The following is a 14,296-nucleotide window of genomic DNA, read 5'->3' on the forward strand; positions in this document are numbered from 1 at the left end:
CATGAGAGATCCAACTTCTGTTCCTTTTTGCCATCATTTGGAATTGTCAGTATTTATTATTTTGGCTCTTTCAATAGATATATACTGATATTTCATTATGGTTTAAATTTGAATTTCCCTAATGGCTAGTGATGTTGAACATCTTTTCAAGCGCTAATTTGCAACCTGTATATCCTCTTTGGTGAAATGTCTTTTCATGTCTTTGGCCCATTTTCTAGTTGGATTGTTCAATTTTTTTCCTGTTGAAGAATGAAAACTCTATAAATGCTAGATATGGGTTCTTTATCAGATATCTGGGTTGCAGATATTTTCTTCCAGCCTTTCTCTTGTCTTTTCGTCCTTTTAACAGGGTCTTTTTGTTCAGCAAAAAGAAAAAAATTTAAATCCATTGTATTCTTTTTATGGCTTGTACTTAGGTGTCCCACCTAATAACTCTTCACCAAACCCTCAGTTCTAGAAGTGCTCTACCGTGTTTCTTCTAAAAGTTGTAGAGTTTTATGTTTTCAACTTATCTCTAGACCATTTTGAGTTAATTTTTTTAGAAGGCGTGAGACAATACCATGCAGTGGTTGTAAACAAGGACTCTGGTGTCAGATGACCTGTCATAAGTGACTGTGTGACCTTGGGCAAATGACTTAGCTTCTTTGTGCCTCTATTTCCTCATGTGTAGAATGAGAATAAGAACACTGCCAACCTCATAGAGTTATTAAGAAAGTTAAATGGGCTAATACACGTAAAGTTTTTTTTTTTAATTTATTTTTGACTGTTGGGTCTTCGTTGCCGCATGCAGGCTTTCTCCAGTTGCGGCAAGCAGGGGCTACTCTTTGTTGTGGTGCGCGGGCTTCTCGTTGCGGTGGCTTCTCTTATTGCTGAGCACGGGCTCTAGGTATGTCGGCTTCAGTAGTTGTGGCTCGTGGGCTCTAGAGCGCAGGCTCAGTAGTTGTGGTGCACAGGCTTAGTTGCTCCGTGGCATGTGGGATCTTCCCGGACCAGGGCTCGAACCCGTGTCCCCTGCATTGGCAGGTGGATTCTTAACCACTGCCACCAGGGAAGTCCACATGTAAAGTATTTAATTGTGTTCTACAGCCATGAGAACAATGCCCAGCACATGGCAAGCACTCAATAGATATATTAGCTATTGCGATGATGTCACACCCCTGTTCTTGCCTTGGGGTTCCTGCTGCCTAGAATACCCTTCTAGCAGCTTCTTTTTGCAAAACTGGCTCATTTAAAAATTTTCCACACCTCAGCTCAAATGCCACCTCCTCTCAAATGAGAGAGCTCTTCCCTGACCATTTGTCTAAAATGATCTCTCTTCATTTCTCTAAAGCCTATCTTCCTTTGATTACACTTTTCATAATCCTCAATATCTTGCTAACTTATTACTTGTTTACTGTTTGTCTCCCTCCATCTGGACGTAAGCTTCATGAGGGGAAGACCTTGTCTCTTATCTACCACCCTATCCTCAGAGCCCAGAACAGAGTGGCACATAATAGACTCTCAATAAATATTTATTGAATGGATGAAAGAATTCAGGTCTTTTACAATTACATGCTTATTACAGACAATATGATTGTAGTTAAATTTTGGTTTACATCCTTACTTTTTTTTTTTTAGGATGAACTTCCAAAAGTGGGATTATTGGGTCAAAGGACAAGCAAATTGACTTTCAGACAGATTGTACTTATTTATTTATATTTTTTAGTCTTGCTGCGTGGCACATGGGATCTTAGTTCCCCGACCAGGGATCGAACCCACGTCCCTAGCAGTGGAAGCTCGGAGTCCTAACCACTGGACAGCCAGGGAGTTCCCCAGGTTGTACTAATTTAGCGTCCTGCCAGTGTCATATGAGCATGTTGGCCTTCTGCACCTTTGATTTGGGGCTCTAGGAGAAAAAATAGCAAACCTGAAAATAACCTCTCCCTCGTATATTTCCACATGCTAAATAAATATCTAAGATCCTATTGTATTTTACAGATAAGGACACTGAGGGCCTGGGGCTAAATAGCTTCCCCAAGGTCACACATGTTAAAAGGCAGAGATGGGCTCCTCACCCAGGCAGTTTGGAGGTTGACTCTGCTCTTAACCATCAAGATGTACTTTTTTTTTTTTTTGCGGTACGCGGGCCTGTCACTGTTGTGGCCTCTCCCGTTGCGTAGCACAGGCTCCGGACGCGCAGGCTCAGCGGCCATGGCTCACGGGCCCAGCCGCTCCGCGGCATGTGGGATCCTCCCGGACCGGGGCACGAACCAGTGTCCCCTGCATCGGCAGGCGGACTCTCAACCACTGCGCCACAGGGAAGCCCAGGATGTACTTTTTTCTCTATATGCTTCTCAGTGACTCCTGGGCACCAGGACCTTTGGGAGCTACTGTTCTACCCACTGACCGGAAGACACAGCACTCCCAGCTGGGGTGAAGAGCAGAAGGGAGGTGGGCAGGGGGAGGGGCAAGAAGAGGGAGGCACTAATTGGGGCAGGGGCTCGTCTTGCCTCCGGAGCTTATCTGATGGGAGAGGAAGAGTCAACACTGATGATGCCTTGGGAAGTTTTCAGTTCTAATCTTCCTGCTCTGCTTTGCGAATGCTGAGTTCAGTCTTTGAAACTTTGCCCAGGTGAGTCTGGACTCTTGAGTGGATCTGCCCTGTTGAGATGGGTGGGTGTGGTCAAGTTTGGCTGAATAAAGGTCCTCCACTGCCCCAGGGGCAAAATTGCTGCTGCTTCTTAGCTGATTGTTTCCAAACTGCCTACACCCTGCTTCTCTCTGCTTCCTCCCAGGCTGAAGTTAGATTTTTCACGCTGTGTTCTCAAAAGCAATGGTTCTAATTTGATCATACACAAAAATCACCTGAGGGGCTGACTAAAAAGGCAAATCCCAGACAACCTGGGAAATGTGAACACTGATGGGATATTTGATATTAAGGAATTATTGTTGAATTTTAGGTGTGACCATAGTATTGTGTGTGTGTAACATATACACGGAAGAATCCTTATCTTTTGAATATTTTGATATTCAAATATTTTGAAAGAAAAATGTGATGTAAAAGATTTGCTTCAAAATAGCCCAGAGTGGGTAGGAGAAGTGGGTGGGAATTAGACGATACAAAATTCAACAACTGTTGCTGCTGACTGGTGTGTACGTGGGGGGTTCTTATACTATCCTCTGTACTTGTGCAGATGCTTGAATTTTTCCATAACAAAGTGTAAAAAACCAAAAAGCACGCTCCTCATTCTAGGGTACCTCTTACAGGCACCCAGGGCCTCGGTGAGGGATCTGCTCACCTCACAAAGGGAACTCAGGTGGCCCCTGCAGAGAAACACATCTAATTGGCTCACTCTTCTCCCCCTCACCCCTCCACCAGATAAATGGGAAAGACAGCAAACCTCAGTAAGAAGAGAATAAATCTCTCAACTGGCTCCGTCTCTTTACCTGGGCCACCTGGAAGCTGAATTTTAGCCATAGGCTATATAGATGGATTTGTTTGTCTATTCTCCTTTGAAAGTTAAGTGTTTTTGAAATTGTTGGTAGGGTAGTGAGTGTGTGTTTGTTTGTTTTTCCAAAACCATTTTTAAATGTTATTTCATTTCTCCACCGAAAAGGAGTGTTTTAATGTGCGCAGTAGATACGCAGGAAGTTGTCTCTGGGGCCCTTCTGAGGCCTCGAGCAACCACTTCCCAAACCCTCCGCTCACTGGGGGGTAGGTTTCTTCCTCAGGGAAGAAAGTCACTGCTTCCTGGTGGGGCCCCAAGGTCATGGCCGAGGGCACAGGTGGGGCGGGGAGAGGGAGGGGGTTTGAGCAGGGCCGGCCGGCGGAGCAGGTTTGTCCTCGCTCCGGACAGGTCGGTGTTGGTACAACAGAGCCGCCTCCCGGCCTCTGCGGGCGCCCGGGGAGGAGAAGCCGCAGGAGGGGCTCGGCCGTCGCCGCAGGGAGGTCGCCTGCGGAGTTCCCCGGCCGGGCTGGTCCCAACCGGCCCGCCGCTCGTCAGCCCGACACACCCGGCCCGGCCGCTGCGGCCCGTGCTGCCTGCTCGGGGTCCGGCGAAGGAAGCCGCGGGAGACCCGCGCCCAGGACCTGCTCGGACAAGGCTGGGTAGGAAGGAAGGGTCTCTACCTTGTGCTCTTTGGTCTGCAAGAAGCTAATGTCTTCCGTCTCGTTGCTATGAAAACATCGCCGTAGTTACCAGAATTGGCAGGATGAAAAATTCCTTCATCTCGGTGTCAAAAGGCAAAGATGGAAAACCAGACTCTGCATTCTGGAGGGAGGGATGAGGGTTAGCCTCTAGTCCATAAATCGGGAAACGTTTTTTGAGCACCTTCTTTGGCATTGAGCTAGACTAGTGATGGAGTGAAAAACACAGAGTTCTGACCTCATGGATTTTTCTGGTTAGTGGGTAAAACAGACACTAAGCAAGTAATTGCATATGATTATATTCTGGGAGGAATATATAGGAGGGGGCTAAGTTCACTGGGAGTGCTGGGGATTGGAAAGCTTATGGAGGAAGAGGATCCTGACACACAGAGGGAGGAATGACAGGAGTATGCGCGGTGTGGGGAAAGCAGGGTGGGGAGGAAGCAGTTGAGGTTCTAAATCTAGGGTAAGAAGGAGAAATTCTGTGAAGCTGGAGGGGAAGGCCGAGGCCGGACGATGCACGCAGCCCTTTGCTGGCTACGTCAAGGGTTTTAGACTTTATCCTGTGGGAAAATGGGACGATGGAAGGATTAAAACAGGAAGGATAAACCCAGTGTCTGGCAAATAGTAGATTATATATTATAAAATGATGAGGAAAAGGGACTCCCTCTGGGAGGTGTGACAGTTCTTCCAAAAGGTTGGACTTTGAGGAAGACTATTGGGTTTGGCAGCAATAGGGCAGTCTCTTGGGTCTTGGATGAGAATGGATTCTAGGTGAATATCCTTTTTCCTTATAGAGGACATACAGATTTTTTTTTAAATTCTTGCTGACTGCACAGCGTTCATTTGTATCCGTTGAATCATTCCCCCTGTTGATGGATATCTAGGTTAGGTCTATTTATTATAATTAGTATACACAGTGTTATCAGAAACATCCTTGTGAGTCTATTTCCCCATACATCTCCAAGTTTATCTGGGTGAAGAGCAGTGGAAATCTTGGGTCAAGGATATGAGTAATATAAAGTTTGGTAGATATTGACAAATTGCTCTCTAAAAAGCTGTACAAATGTAACACTTCAAGTATTAAGTGTATGAAAATGCCTGCTTCCCCATACTCTCCACAAACGTGAGTTTTTAATCGTATCTTTTAATCTTTTGCCAATCTGATAGGTGGTGAAAATTGCTACCTTGTTTTTGTTAACATTTTTAAAATCAGGAGTGATTCCTGTTGCATTTTTTAGTTGTTGGATTTTAATTTGACGCAGCTGAAACCAGTTTTCGTCCTAAGGTTTTCACCCATTTGTTACCTCAAATACCTTTGTCTCCTGCAGACCAAGGCTGGGTCAAGATGGCATCCATATTCCGAAGTGAGGAGATGTGTTTGTCACAGCTCTTCCTCCAGGTTGAGGCTGCATATTGCTGTGTAGCTGAGCTTGGAGAGCTTGGATTGGTTCAGTTCAAAGATGTAAGTACTGCATTCTTTGGAGACCAGAAGAAGGTGGAGTTTCCACTTCTTGGTAGTGAACAAAGTTCAGGGAGAAGAGCCCTGGGCTGGAATAGATGGAATTCGGTGTTTCTAGTTCTTCTGGCTAGGATTTGTGATAGCACTGGGCAAGTGACTTGCAAACATGTTCTCCCTTCCTCCCTATGTGTCTCTTCTCTAGGAATGTTTTGAAACTCTAATCACAAAGATGGCACTGTATTTTATTTTCTGATGTACCATCTTCAGAACATTTGATATATCCAATGGGCACATGGATTACCAACCTTTTTCTCAGGGCAGAAACCAATTCTTCCTGACTAGTTAGTCTGAGGAAAAAGTATCCTGGAGTCCACAGTCTCTGCAGTGACATTCTTAGGCTAGACTGTTTCTTTTTTTTTTTCTTCCAGTTTTATTGAGATATAATTGACCTATAACACTGTATAAGTTTAAGGTGTACGGCATAATGATTTGACTTTCGTACGTCATGAAATGACGACCACAGTAAGTTTAGTGAACATCCATTATCTCCTGTAGATATGAAATTAAATAGAAAAAATTTTTTTTCCTTGTGATGAGAACTCAGGATTTGCTCTCTTAACTTTCATACATAACATACAGCAGTGTTAGTTATAATTTACCATGTTGTACATTACATCCCTAGTACCTGTTTATCTTAGAGTTGGAAGTTTGTACCTTTTGGCTATCTTCATCCAATTTCTCCATTCCCTCACCCCCCACCTCTGGTAACCACAAATCTGATCTCTTTTTCTATGAGTTGGTTTGTTTCTGAAGTATAATTGACCTACACCTATGACTATGTTAGTTCCCGGTATACAATGATACCAGGATATCGGTATTTTCATTTCAAAATGATCACCATGAGAAGTCTGTTCACCATCTGTCACAATTGGACTGTCTTGAGTATGATGTTGGGTTATCATTTCCCAGAGGCAGTTTAGATCCTCACCAAAATCTTTTGAATCCAATTTAGAAAATTGAACTGTTTATTTTCTCACTAAGGTCAAGGTCAAAAGTAAGCCCTGCAGAGAAGGGTCATGTCTTGTTCTTTGTGGCCCTAGTTCCTAGCTCAGGACCTGACATGGGGCAGTTCCTCAATAACATTTATTGGGCTGAGCTGTGAAGTCACCACCACAAGGACGCTGACTTTTTCTTGAAGACAGGGATACATTGCAGGGAGCTGTGCAGTTTTCAAGGTCCTGCCATATGCATGACTCCATTGAGGAATTCAAGGCAATTTGGATAGTCAGTGCAGCTAAAAATAAGGAAACCTTAGCTACAGGAGGACTCTTAGAAGTCTAAGGAGGCCAGAGCTTAAGGCATTTGGGGGGTTGAGTGTAAGAACATCAAGGTGTGTTTTGCCTGGAACTCTCCTGTCTTGTGCACAGAAGTATCTAGTCCTAAGACGATTCCAGCAACATTCTCCAGCATTAAAAAAATATAATAAAATAACCAAAGAGAATATGTTGGCAGCAGCTGCTACTAATGTGTGCCTTGTGGTTTCTTCCCCCCACTTCTAGTTAAATGTGAATGAGAGCCGCTTCCAAAGGAAATTTGTGAATGAAGTCAGAAGGTGTGAATCGCTGGAGAGAATCCTCCGTGAGCCAATTTTCTGCTTGCTGTCTAAAAGTGAACTGGCAGGGAGGGAAACGGTTTGCAGGGCTGATGTCCTGTAATATGCCCCTATGTGTAATGCTACTCTAGGTGATCCTGGAGATGGGTCGGGGAGGTTAGAGATGGGATCCAGGTGGTGTGGCAGGCCCCCAGGGCAATTCAGACAGCTGAGCTGGGAAAGGCACCTGTCCTGCTTGACCCCATTTCGTAGGTATGAGAGAATACAATCACCTCGGGCTCTCTGGTGGGGTTTTGTCCCTCAGGTTTTCTGGAAGATCAGATGCAAAATGAGATTGAGATTCAGGTGCCTGAGAAGTCCCCGTCGACCCCTCTCCCACGGGAAATGATTACGCTGGAGGTAGGTTCTTTGCGACTTTACTGAGGACAGTCACGACGTCTGTCTCCTGGGGCCTCTGCAAGCCTCTCATGGGTCCTTTACCCCGTTGCTGAAGGCGGGGAGGCGGATTTATGTGTTGTTCCACTCGTCAGTGTTACTCCCCCAGGAAAATCCCGTGGTGCAATTTTTAGAGTCACTCTCCCTGATCCAGGAGAGAGCTCTCTTTCTCAACGTAGCCCTAGGGGGGCTCCCTCCACTTTGAGGAGCGGTTTCCTCTGGGACATAAGATTCTGGCAGGTGGCAAAGTTTTGTCTGTGTGATGCCCGGGCAGACCTTACACTGTCACAGTGGGAGGTTTCCTTGTTTTCCTTCTTCTTTTGTAAAACGACAGTCATCATGCTGTACATTACATTCCCAGGACTTATTTTATACCTGGAAATTTGCACCTTCTCATCCATTTCACCCACCCCGCCTCTGGCAACCACCAATCTATTCTCTGTATCTCTGAGTTTAGTTTCTTTTTAGGCTCCACATTCCACATGTAAGTGAGATCATACAGTATTTGTCTTTCTCAACCTGACTCACCTCACTTAGCAGAATGCCCTCGAGGTACATCCATGTCGCAATGGCAGGATTTCCTTCCCTTTTTATGGCTGAATAATATTCCTTTGTGTATATATACCACATATTCTCTATCCACGCATCTGTTGGTGGGCACTTGTGTTTTTCCATGTCTTGGCTATTGTTAATTCTGCAGTGAACATGGGGATGTCGATATCTTTTTAAGATAGTGATTTCATTTCCTTTGGATAAAATAGCCAGAAGTGGAATTGCTGGATCCAATGGGTTGTTTTCTAATTATCTGTGTGGTGGGAAATAGCTGATGCATTTGTTCCAGTCTGGATTGAGGCCTCTCCTCAGACTGGCTCCTGAGGTCGAGTGTGAGAAGACAGCAGTTTTCTTTAGCCAAGGTCACTGTGGCCGGTGAGGCCCTTCCTCTTTCTTTCCCCTTTCTGTCTAGTTGCTTTTATAAAACACTGAGTACCTGCCACGCACAGGGCACCTTAGAGAGAAGTGAAACGTGGCCTTGCCCTCTAGGAGCCCTCTAGAGCAGGTGGTGGAGAAGGCAGGGTGAGGCAGAGGGAGAGGATGCCGAAAGGTAGGCAGAGCCAGATCCCAGAAGGCCCTGTAGATCTTTTTTCAAAAATAAATTTATTTATTTATTTTTGGCTGCGTTGGGTCTTCGTTGCTGTGCGCGGGCTTTCTCTAGTTTTGGTGAGCGGGGGCTACTCTTCGTCGAGGTACACGGGCTTCTCATTGCGGTGGCTTCTCTTGTTGCGGAGCACGGGCTCTGGGCGCAAGAGCTTCAGTAGTTGTGGCACACGGGTTCAGTAGTTGTGGCTCACGGGCTCTAGAGCACGGGCTCAGTCGTTGTGGCGCACGGGCTTAGTTGCTCCGTGGCATGTGGGATCTTCCCGGACCAGGGCTCGAACCCATGTACCGTGCATTGGCAGGCGGATTCTTAACCTCTGTGCCACCAGGGAAGTCCCAGCCCTGTAGATCTTGATAAAAAAAAATTGGACTTTTTATTGTCAGAGGAGGAAGGGCTCCCTAAGGGAGGCGGGCAGGTAAGGAGCTTCATCGAGTTGAACCTTATCTCTGGCTGGGTTTTCTCGTTTGTTTTTTGTTTTCTTTTAAGATAACTTAAAATTCTTGACATTGTTGGAGCCATCAGTAGTATAAATCTAGATCCTCTAACAGAAATATGAGGCTGGCAACTCCCCTAGGAAATATTTTGGATCTTGTCTTATTAAAATCTGGATGTTTGGGGAGAACGTTTTTAATCCATATGAATCGGATTTCCATAAAATCATCTCCAGTTTCAGTCTTATCACTAGTCTTCTAATACCAGCCCTGTTAATCAACAGCTCCCCACCCCGGCTGTTATCCCCCTTACCTTCCCAAACACCTAGAGCTGATCTTGTGGACTGTGAGATATCTTAATGGCTCATGTTTTTACCATAATCTTTTTTTTTTAATTGACTGTATGGTTGATTTACAATGTTGTGTTAGTTTCTGGTGTACAGCAAAGTGAGTCAGTTATACATATACACATATATGTTCTTTTTCAGGTTCTTTTCCATAATAGGTTATTAGAAGACATTGTTCCCTGTGCTATGTAATACGACTTTGTTGTTTATCTATTTCATATATGGTAGTGTGTATCTGTTAATCTCAAATTCCTAATTTATCCCTCCTCCCCTTCCCCTTTGGTAACCTTAAATTTGTTTTCTATGCCTGTGTGCGTAAATAAGTTCATTTGTAACTTTTTTTAGATTCTGCATATAAGTGATATCATATTTGTCTTTCTCTGCCTGACTCACTTCACTTAGTATGATAATCTCTAGGTCCATCCATGTTGCTGCAAAGTCACTCTAATCTTATTTCTGAGTTTTGGCAGAAGTTTTCCTAGTTTTCCAACTTTCTTCTTAACTATTTCATTCTTTTTTTTTTTTTACAGTGTTGTGTTAGTTTCTGGCGTTCAGCAAAGTGGCTCAGTTATCCATATGTATAATCTTTTTCATCCTCTTTTCATTCCAGTCCATTCTGCCTCCCTACCGCCAGCCTAATTTTTGTCATGGTGTCGCTCTATCTTGTCACTTCCCTGCTTGAGAATGTATGATGGTTCCCTTCTTGCCTATGTCAGGCCCATCCTGGCAGCAAAGCCCGCTCTCCTGTCCTACCTCTCAAGTTCTCCACTGTTCTCGGGCAGGTCCCTTGATTGTATACTCTTATACGATATTGAGGATCCCAAAGAGCTTTATTTATGAGGGTTATATTTACTGATATTACTGCATTAGGAACTAAAACTGGAAAAAAGCAAAATAGTTATTACAGTGGGTCCCCTACATACGAACCTTCAAGTTGCAAACTTTCAAAGATGTGAACGTGCATCTGGTTCCAGCAAAGAACCAGAGCCTGTGCCATCAGTGTCAGGCGTGAGTGAAATGGCAGCTTGCCCTCCGTCTCCTGTTGCTGACAGTCCTTCAGCTCTGCCATCTCCCACCTCCTCTCCCTCCTCCAGTCAGTAACTCTTCTTGCCTGTTCACTCGATGCCAGCCTCTGTATGCCAGCTGTTGTACTGTACAGTTGTACCTTTCAAAGTACTGTACTGTAAGATTAAGAATGTATTTTTTATTTTTTGTGTTTGTTTTTCATGTATTATTTGTGTGAAAACTATTATAAACCTATTACAATACAGTACTACATAGCCGATTGTGTTGTTAGTTGAGTACCTAGGTTAATTTTGTTGGACTTACAAACAAATTGGACTTACAAACGCGCTCTTGGAACAGAACTCATTGGTAAGTAGGTGACTTACTGTAACTCATTTAAAAATAACAATATCTCATTACATGTTAACATTTTTTTAACGAAAAATAATAGTATTTTCCAAAACGAAAACTTTAGTGAAAAGAGTGAGGTTGTTTGCAAATTTCTTAAATGCATGGTTTAACAGAAGACTGACTTCTCACGTCTGTTCTACTTTGAATCTGTTGGGATATGTTATTCTCATTGAAGTATGTAAAGAGAGTTCAGCCTTGCACAATAGGTAGTTGGAAAAGGGAGGAGAATTTTAATAGCCTTTTCAAATAATTGCAGACATTCTTTGATATTACATTGAAACTTGACACGCATGGAGTCTCTTGCTTTTATTAAACAGGTAAAAAGTATTTTTATTTCCAAATTGACATTGGTTATATGTTTTAGACAGGAGCTTAAAAAATCACTTCATCCCAGTGAGTTTGTTATGGACTGACTGGTTGGTTTGAAACTGTACACATTTGTAATAATAACCAGTTAGATAAGGGGCAGTCAGATGCGTGCCAACAGTCTTTGCTCAGTATTTACCTTCTAGATACTATTTATTGTAAAGATGAAATTAAAACAACATGTGCTTATGAGAGTAATATCTGTCTTACCATTGATCACGGGGATTGGTTAGTTGATTCAGCTGATCTGGCAGTGACTTGAGTGTTCCTCCCACATTCCTAGAAAGGAGAATCCTGGCAGTAGTACACAGTGGCTTGGGCCCTTGCCTTGCAGAATTTCTAAAGAGGCTTTCGTAGCAATCCTAGAGGGAATAATAATTCAGGAAATAAAATCTACCCACAAATCTACCATCTCAGCATAAACTGACTTAATTTTTCTGTTTTTATTCTTGCCGGCTGTATTTTTTATAACTACGTATCCATAATGTACATTATAGTTTTCTACTTTTCCATTTACCATCATGTTGTAAACCACTTCTTAGATACTGCATAGTCCTCCAAAATATTTTTAATGGCAGCATTACTTTTAATGGAATCATTAAATGGATAGAGCAGATGGTTAAGAAATGAGGATTTTGGGGCTTCCCTGGTGGCACAGTGGTTGAGAAGTCCGCCAGCCAATGCGGGGGACATGGGTTCAAACCCTGGTCCGGGAGGATCCCACATGCCATGGAGCAACTGGGCCCATGAGCCACAACTACTGAGCCTGCGCTCTGGAGCCCGTGAGCCACAACTGCTGAGCCCGCGTGCCACAACTACTGAAGCCTGCGTGCAGTAACGAAGACGCAATGCAGCCAAAAATAAATAAATAAATAAATTTATAAAAAAAAAAAAAGAAAAGAAATGAGGATTTCATTTTTTTCCCCAACTTGTGCCACCTATAGTCAGTGTTCAAAATTCAGGGTAGTGATTGTTTTTGAGAGGGGAAGGAATGGGATGCAGTTGAAGCTGGGTGACCAGTGTGTGGGTTCATTATGTAGTCTCCCTACTAAAGTATGTTTGAAAAATGTTAAATATTCAATTTTGTCTGATATTAAGGTGCTTTTTTTAGAAGATAGGAACTAACATTTGCATGGATATCTTTTTATTTTTTGTTTGTTTAATTTCTTTGGTAAGGGTGTCTCTCAGATGGATTTTTAAAACATCGCAATGATACTGTCAGTCTTTTAATAGGTGACCTTAATCCATTTTCATTTATTGTGATTACTGAGTTACTGACTCTTTGTTATACCATGCCTTTGTTTTTTTCCTCCCCTTTCCTGCCTTTCTGTAATACCCTTCAACCCTTTTCACCCTTCTCTTGGGTTGAAAGCTGTAGATTATAGTTAAGCTTAACATCTGGAGATACACGCTTAGTAAATTTTTCCCATAAAATCTACTGCTGGTTCAATGCTCCTTCCTTTGTGGATTATATGTCTTTTTTCCCTCAATGGCCTTTAAGGTTTTGTCTTTGTTCTATAGTTTCACTACTATGTGTTTAAGTATGGATTTATTTGTAATTGTTTTTATTAAATAATTGGTGTATTAGGATTTTTAGAAAATACATGTATATGGTACAAAGAATAATGATATAGCAAATATCAAGTGTCACCACCCTGTATAAGATGAAAGGTGACTGCAGTGATGCTCTTAAAGCCCTCTGTGTGCCCCTCATCTCACCCCTCCCCTCCTCCCTTGGAGATAATCACTACCTGAATTTTGTATTTTTCATGTTTCTGAAATTAATTCATTTTCACTGCTGGGTAGTGTTTCTTTTATTTAATGTACCACACTTTATCCATTCTATTGTTGATGGATATTGGATGAATGAGAAATGAGCTTTCATATTTTAACATTATTTGCTAAATCTCAAATTGTGTCCAGTAGAGAGTTGATCCTCACCTGTTGGATTTTTTTTTTTTAATATTTATTTATTTGGTTGCACTGGGTCTTGGTTGCAGCTCAAGGGCTCCTTAGTTGTGGCATGCGAACTCTTAGTTGTGGCATGCATGTGGGATCTAGTTCCCTGACCAGGGATCGAACCCAGGCCCCCTGCATTGGGAGTGCGGAGTCTTAACCACTACACCACCAGGGAAGTCCCTACTCACCTATTGGATTTTGAATTTCAGTAGCTGTATGTTACATTTTTAAGATTTCTAAGTAGTTCTTTTTTAATACTTCCTGTTCTTTCATTTTATGACATGTTTGTTTAGTAATTTCTTGTTTTACTTTTTAGTGGAAGTAATACTTTTGTTTATCTCTTCGAACATTCAAAACTCTTTCAGACTATTCTGTAAAAATAATTCCACCCACTGCGATTTTGTGTTCTGATTGTTGATTTTGTTGGTGGCTTTTCCTATCATTAGATTTCTTCATGAGCCATATTCTTTTTGTAGCCTCACTTGAAAGGGAGATTGGTTTCTTCTTCGTTTTTGTCATCTTGCCTTCTGTGCTCACCCTTCTCTGTGTTGCCTTTTTCACTTGCTTGTACCTGGTTCTCCAGGCCCCCCCAACTCAGAACTGGTGGTTTCTCTTTTTATATCTTATGAGAAAATATATTTTGTATTTTATCACTACAACGTGTTTGGGGCAGAAGGAATTCTCAACATGTAAATTTACTCCAGCTTCCCCATTCAGTGTTTAAAATGGGGGAAGAGACGTGACTTGCTGAAATGCCTTCACTTCCTCATGCAGCTAACGTCCCTTCCCCCAGATTGTTTTCTGATCCTCCCCATTTGATGAGAGAACTCCTGTGAGTGGCTTTACTTACAGCTCTACAATCTTGCTGAGTTTGACTGAACAGGCCTCTCAACTTCAAGCTACCTTGTGCTGCACTGAATACCGCTTTGGTATTTAGTTATCCGTTATGGTTAATGTACAGTAAATGTCATAGTGCTTTCTGCCCG

The 14,296-nt window shown here is 42.8% G+C and overlaps 1 protein-coding gene across 1 annotated transcript in view; it reads left to right on the forward strand.

Moving 5' to 3' along the window:
• The first annotated feature begins 5,474 nt into the window (after positions 1 to 5,474).
• Positions 5,475 to 14,296, forward strand: part of ATP6V0A4 (ATPase H+ transporting V0 subunit a4) — a 47,607-nt gene continuing 38,785 nt past the window's right edge. The window contains exons 1-3 of the mRNA XM_060155948.1: positions 5,475 to 5,591; positions 7,148 to 7,226; positions 7,505 to 7,599. Coding sequence (XP_060011931.1) covers positions 5,475 to 5,591; positions 7,148 to 7,226; positions 7,505 to 7,599 — 291 coding nt within the window. The remainder of the gene's footprint in view (positions 5,592 to 7,147; positions 7,227 to 7,504; positions 7,600 to 14,296) is intronic.

This window comes from Lagenorhynchus albirostris, chromosome 8 (assembly GCF_949774975.1).
Source record: "Lagenorhynchus albirostris chromosome 8, mLagAlb1.1, whole genome shotgun sequence".
NCBI lineage: Eukaryota > Metazoa > Chordata > Mammalia > Artiodactyla > Delphinidae > Lagenorhynchus > Lagenorhynchus albirostris.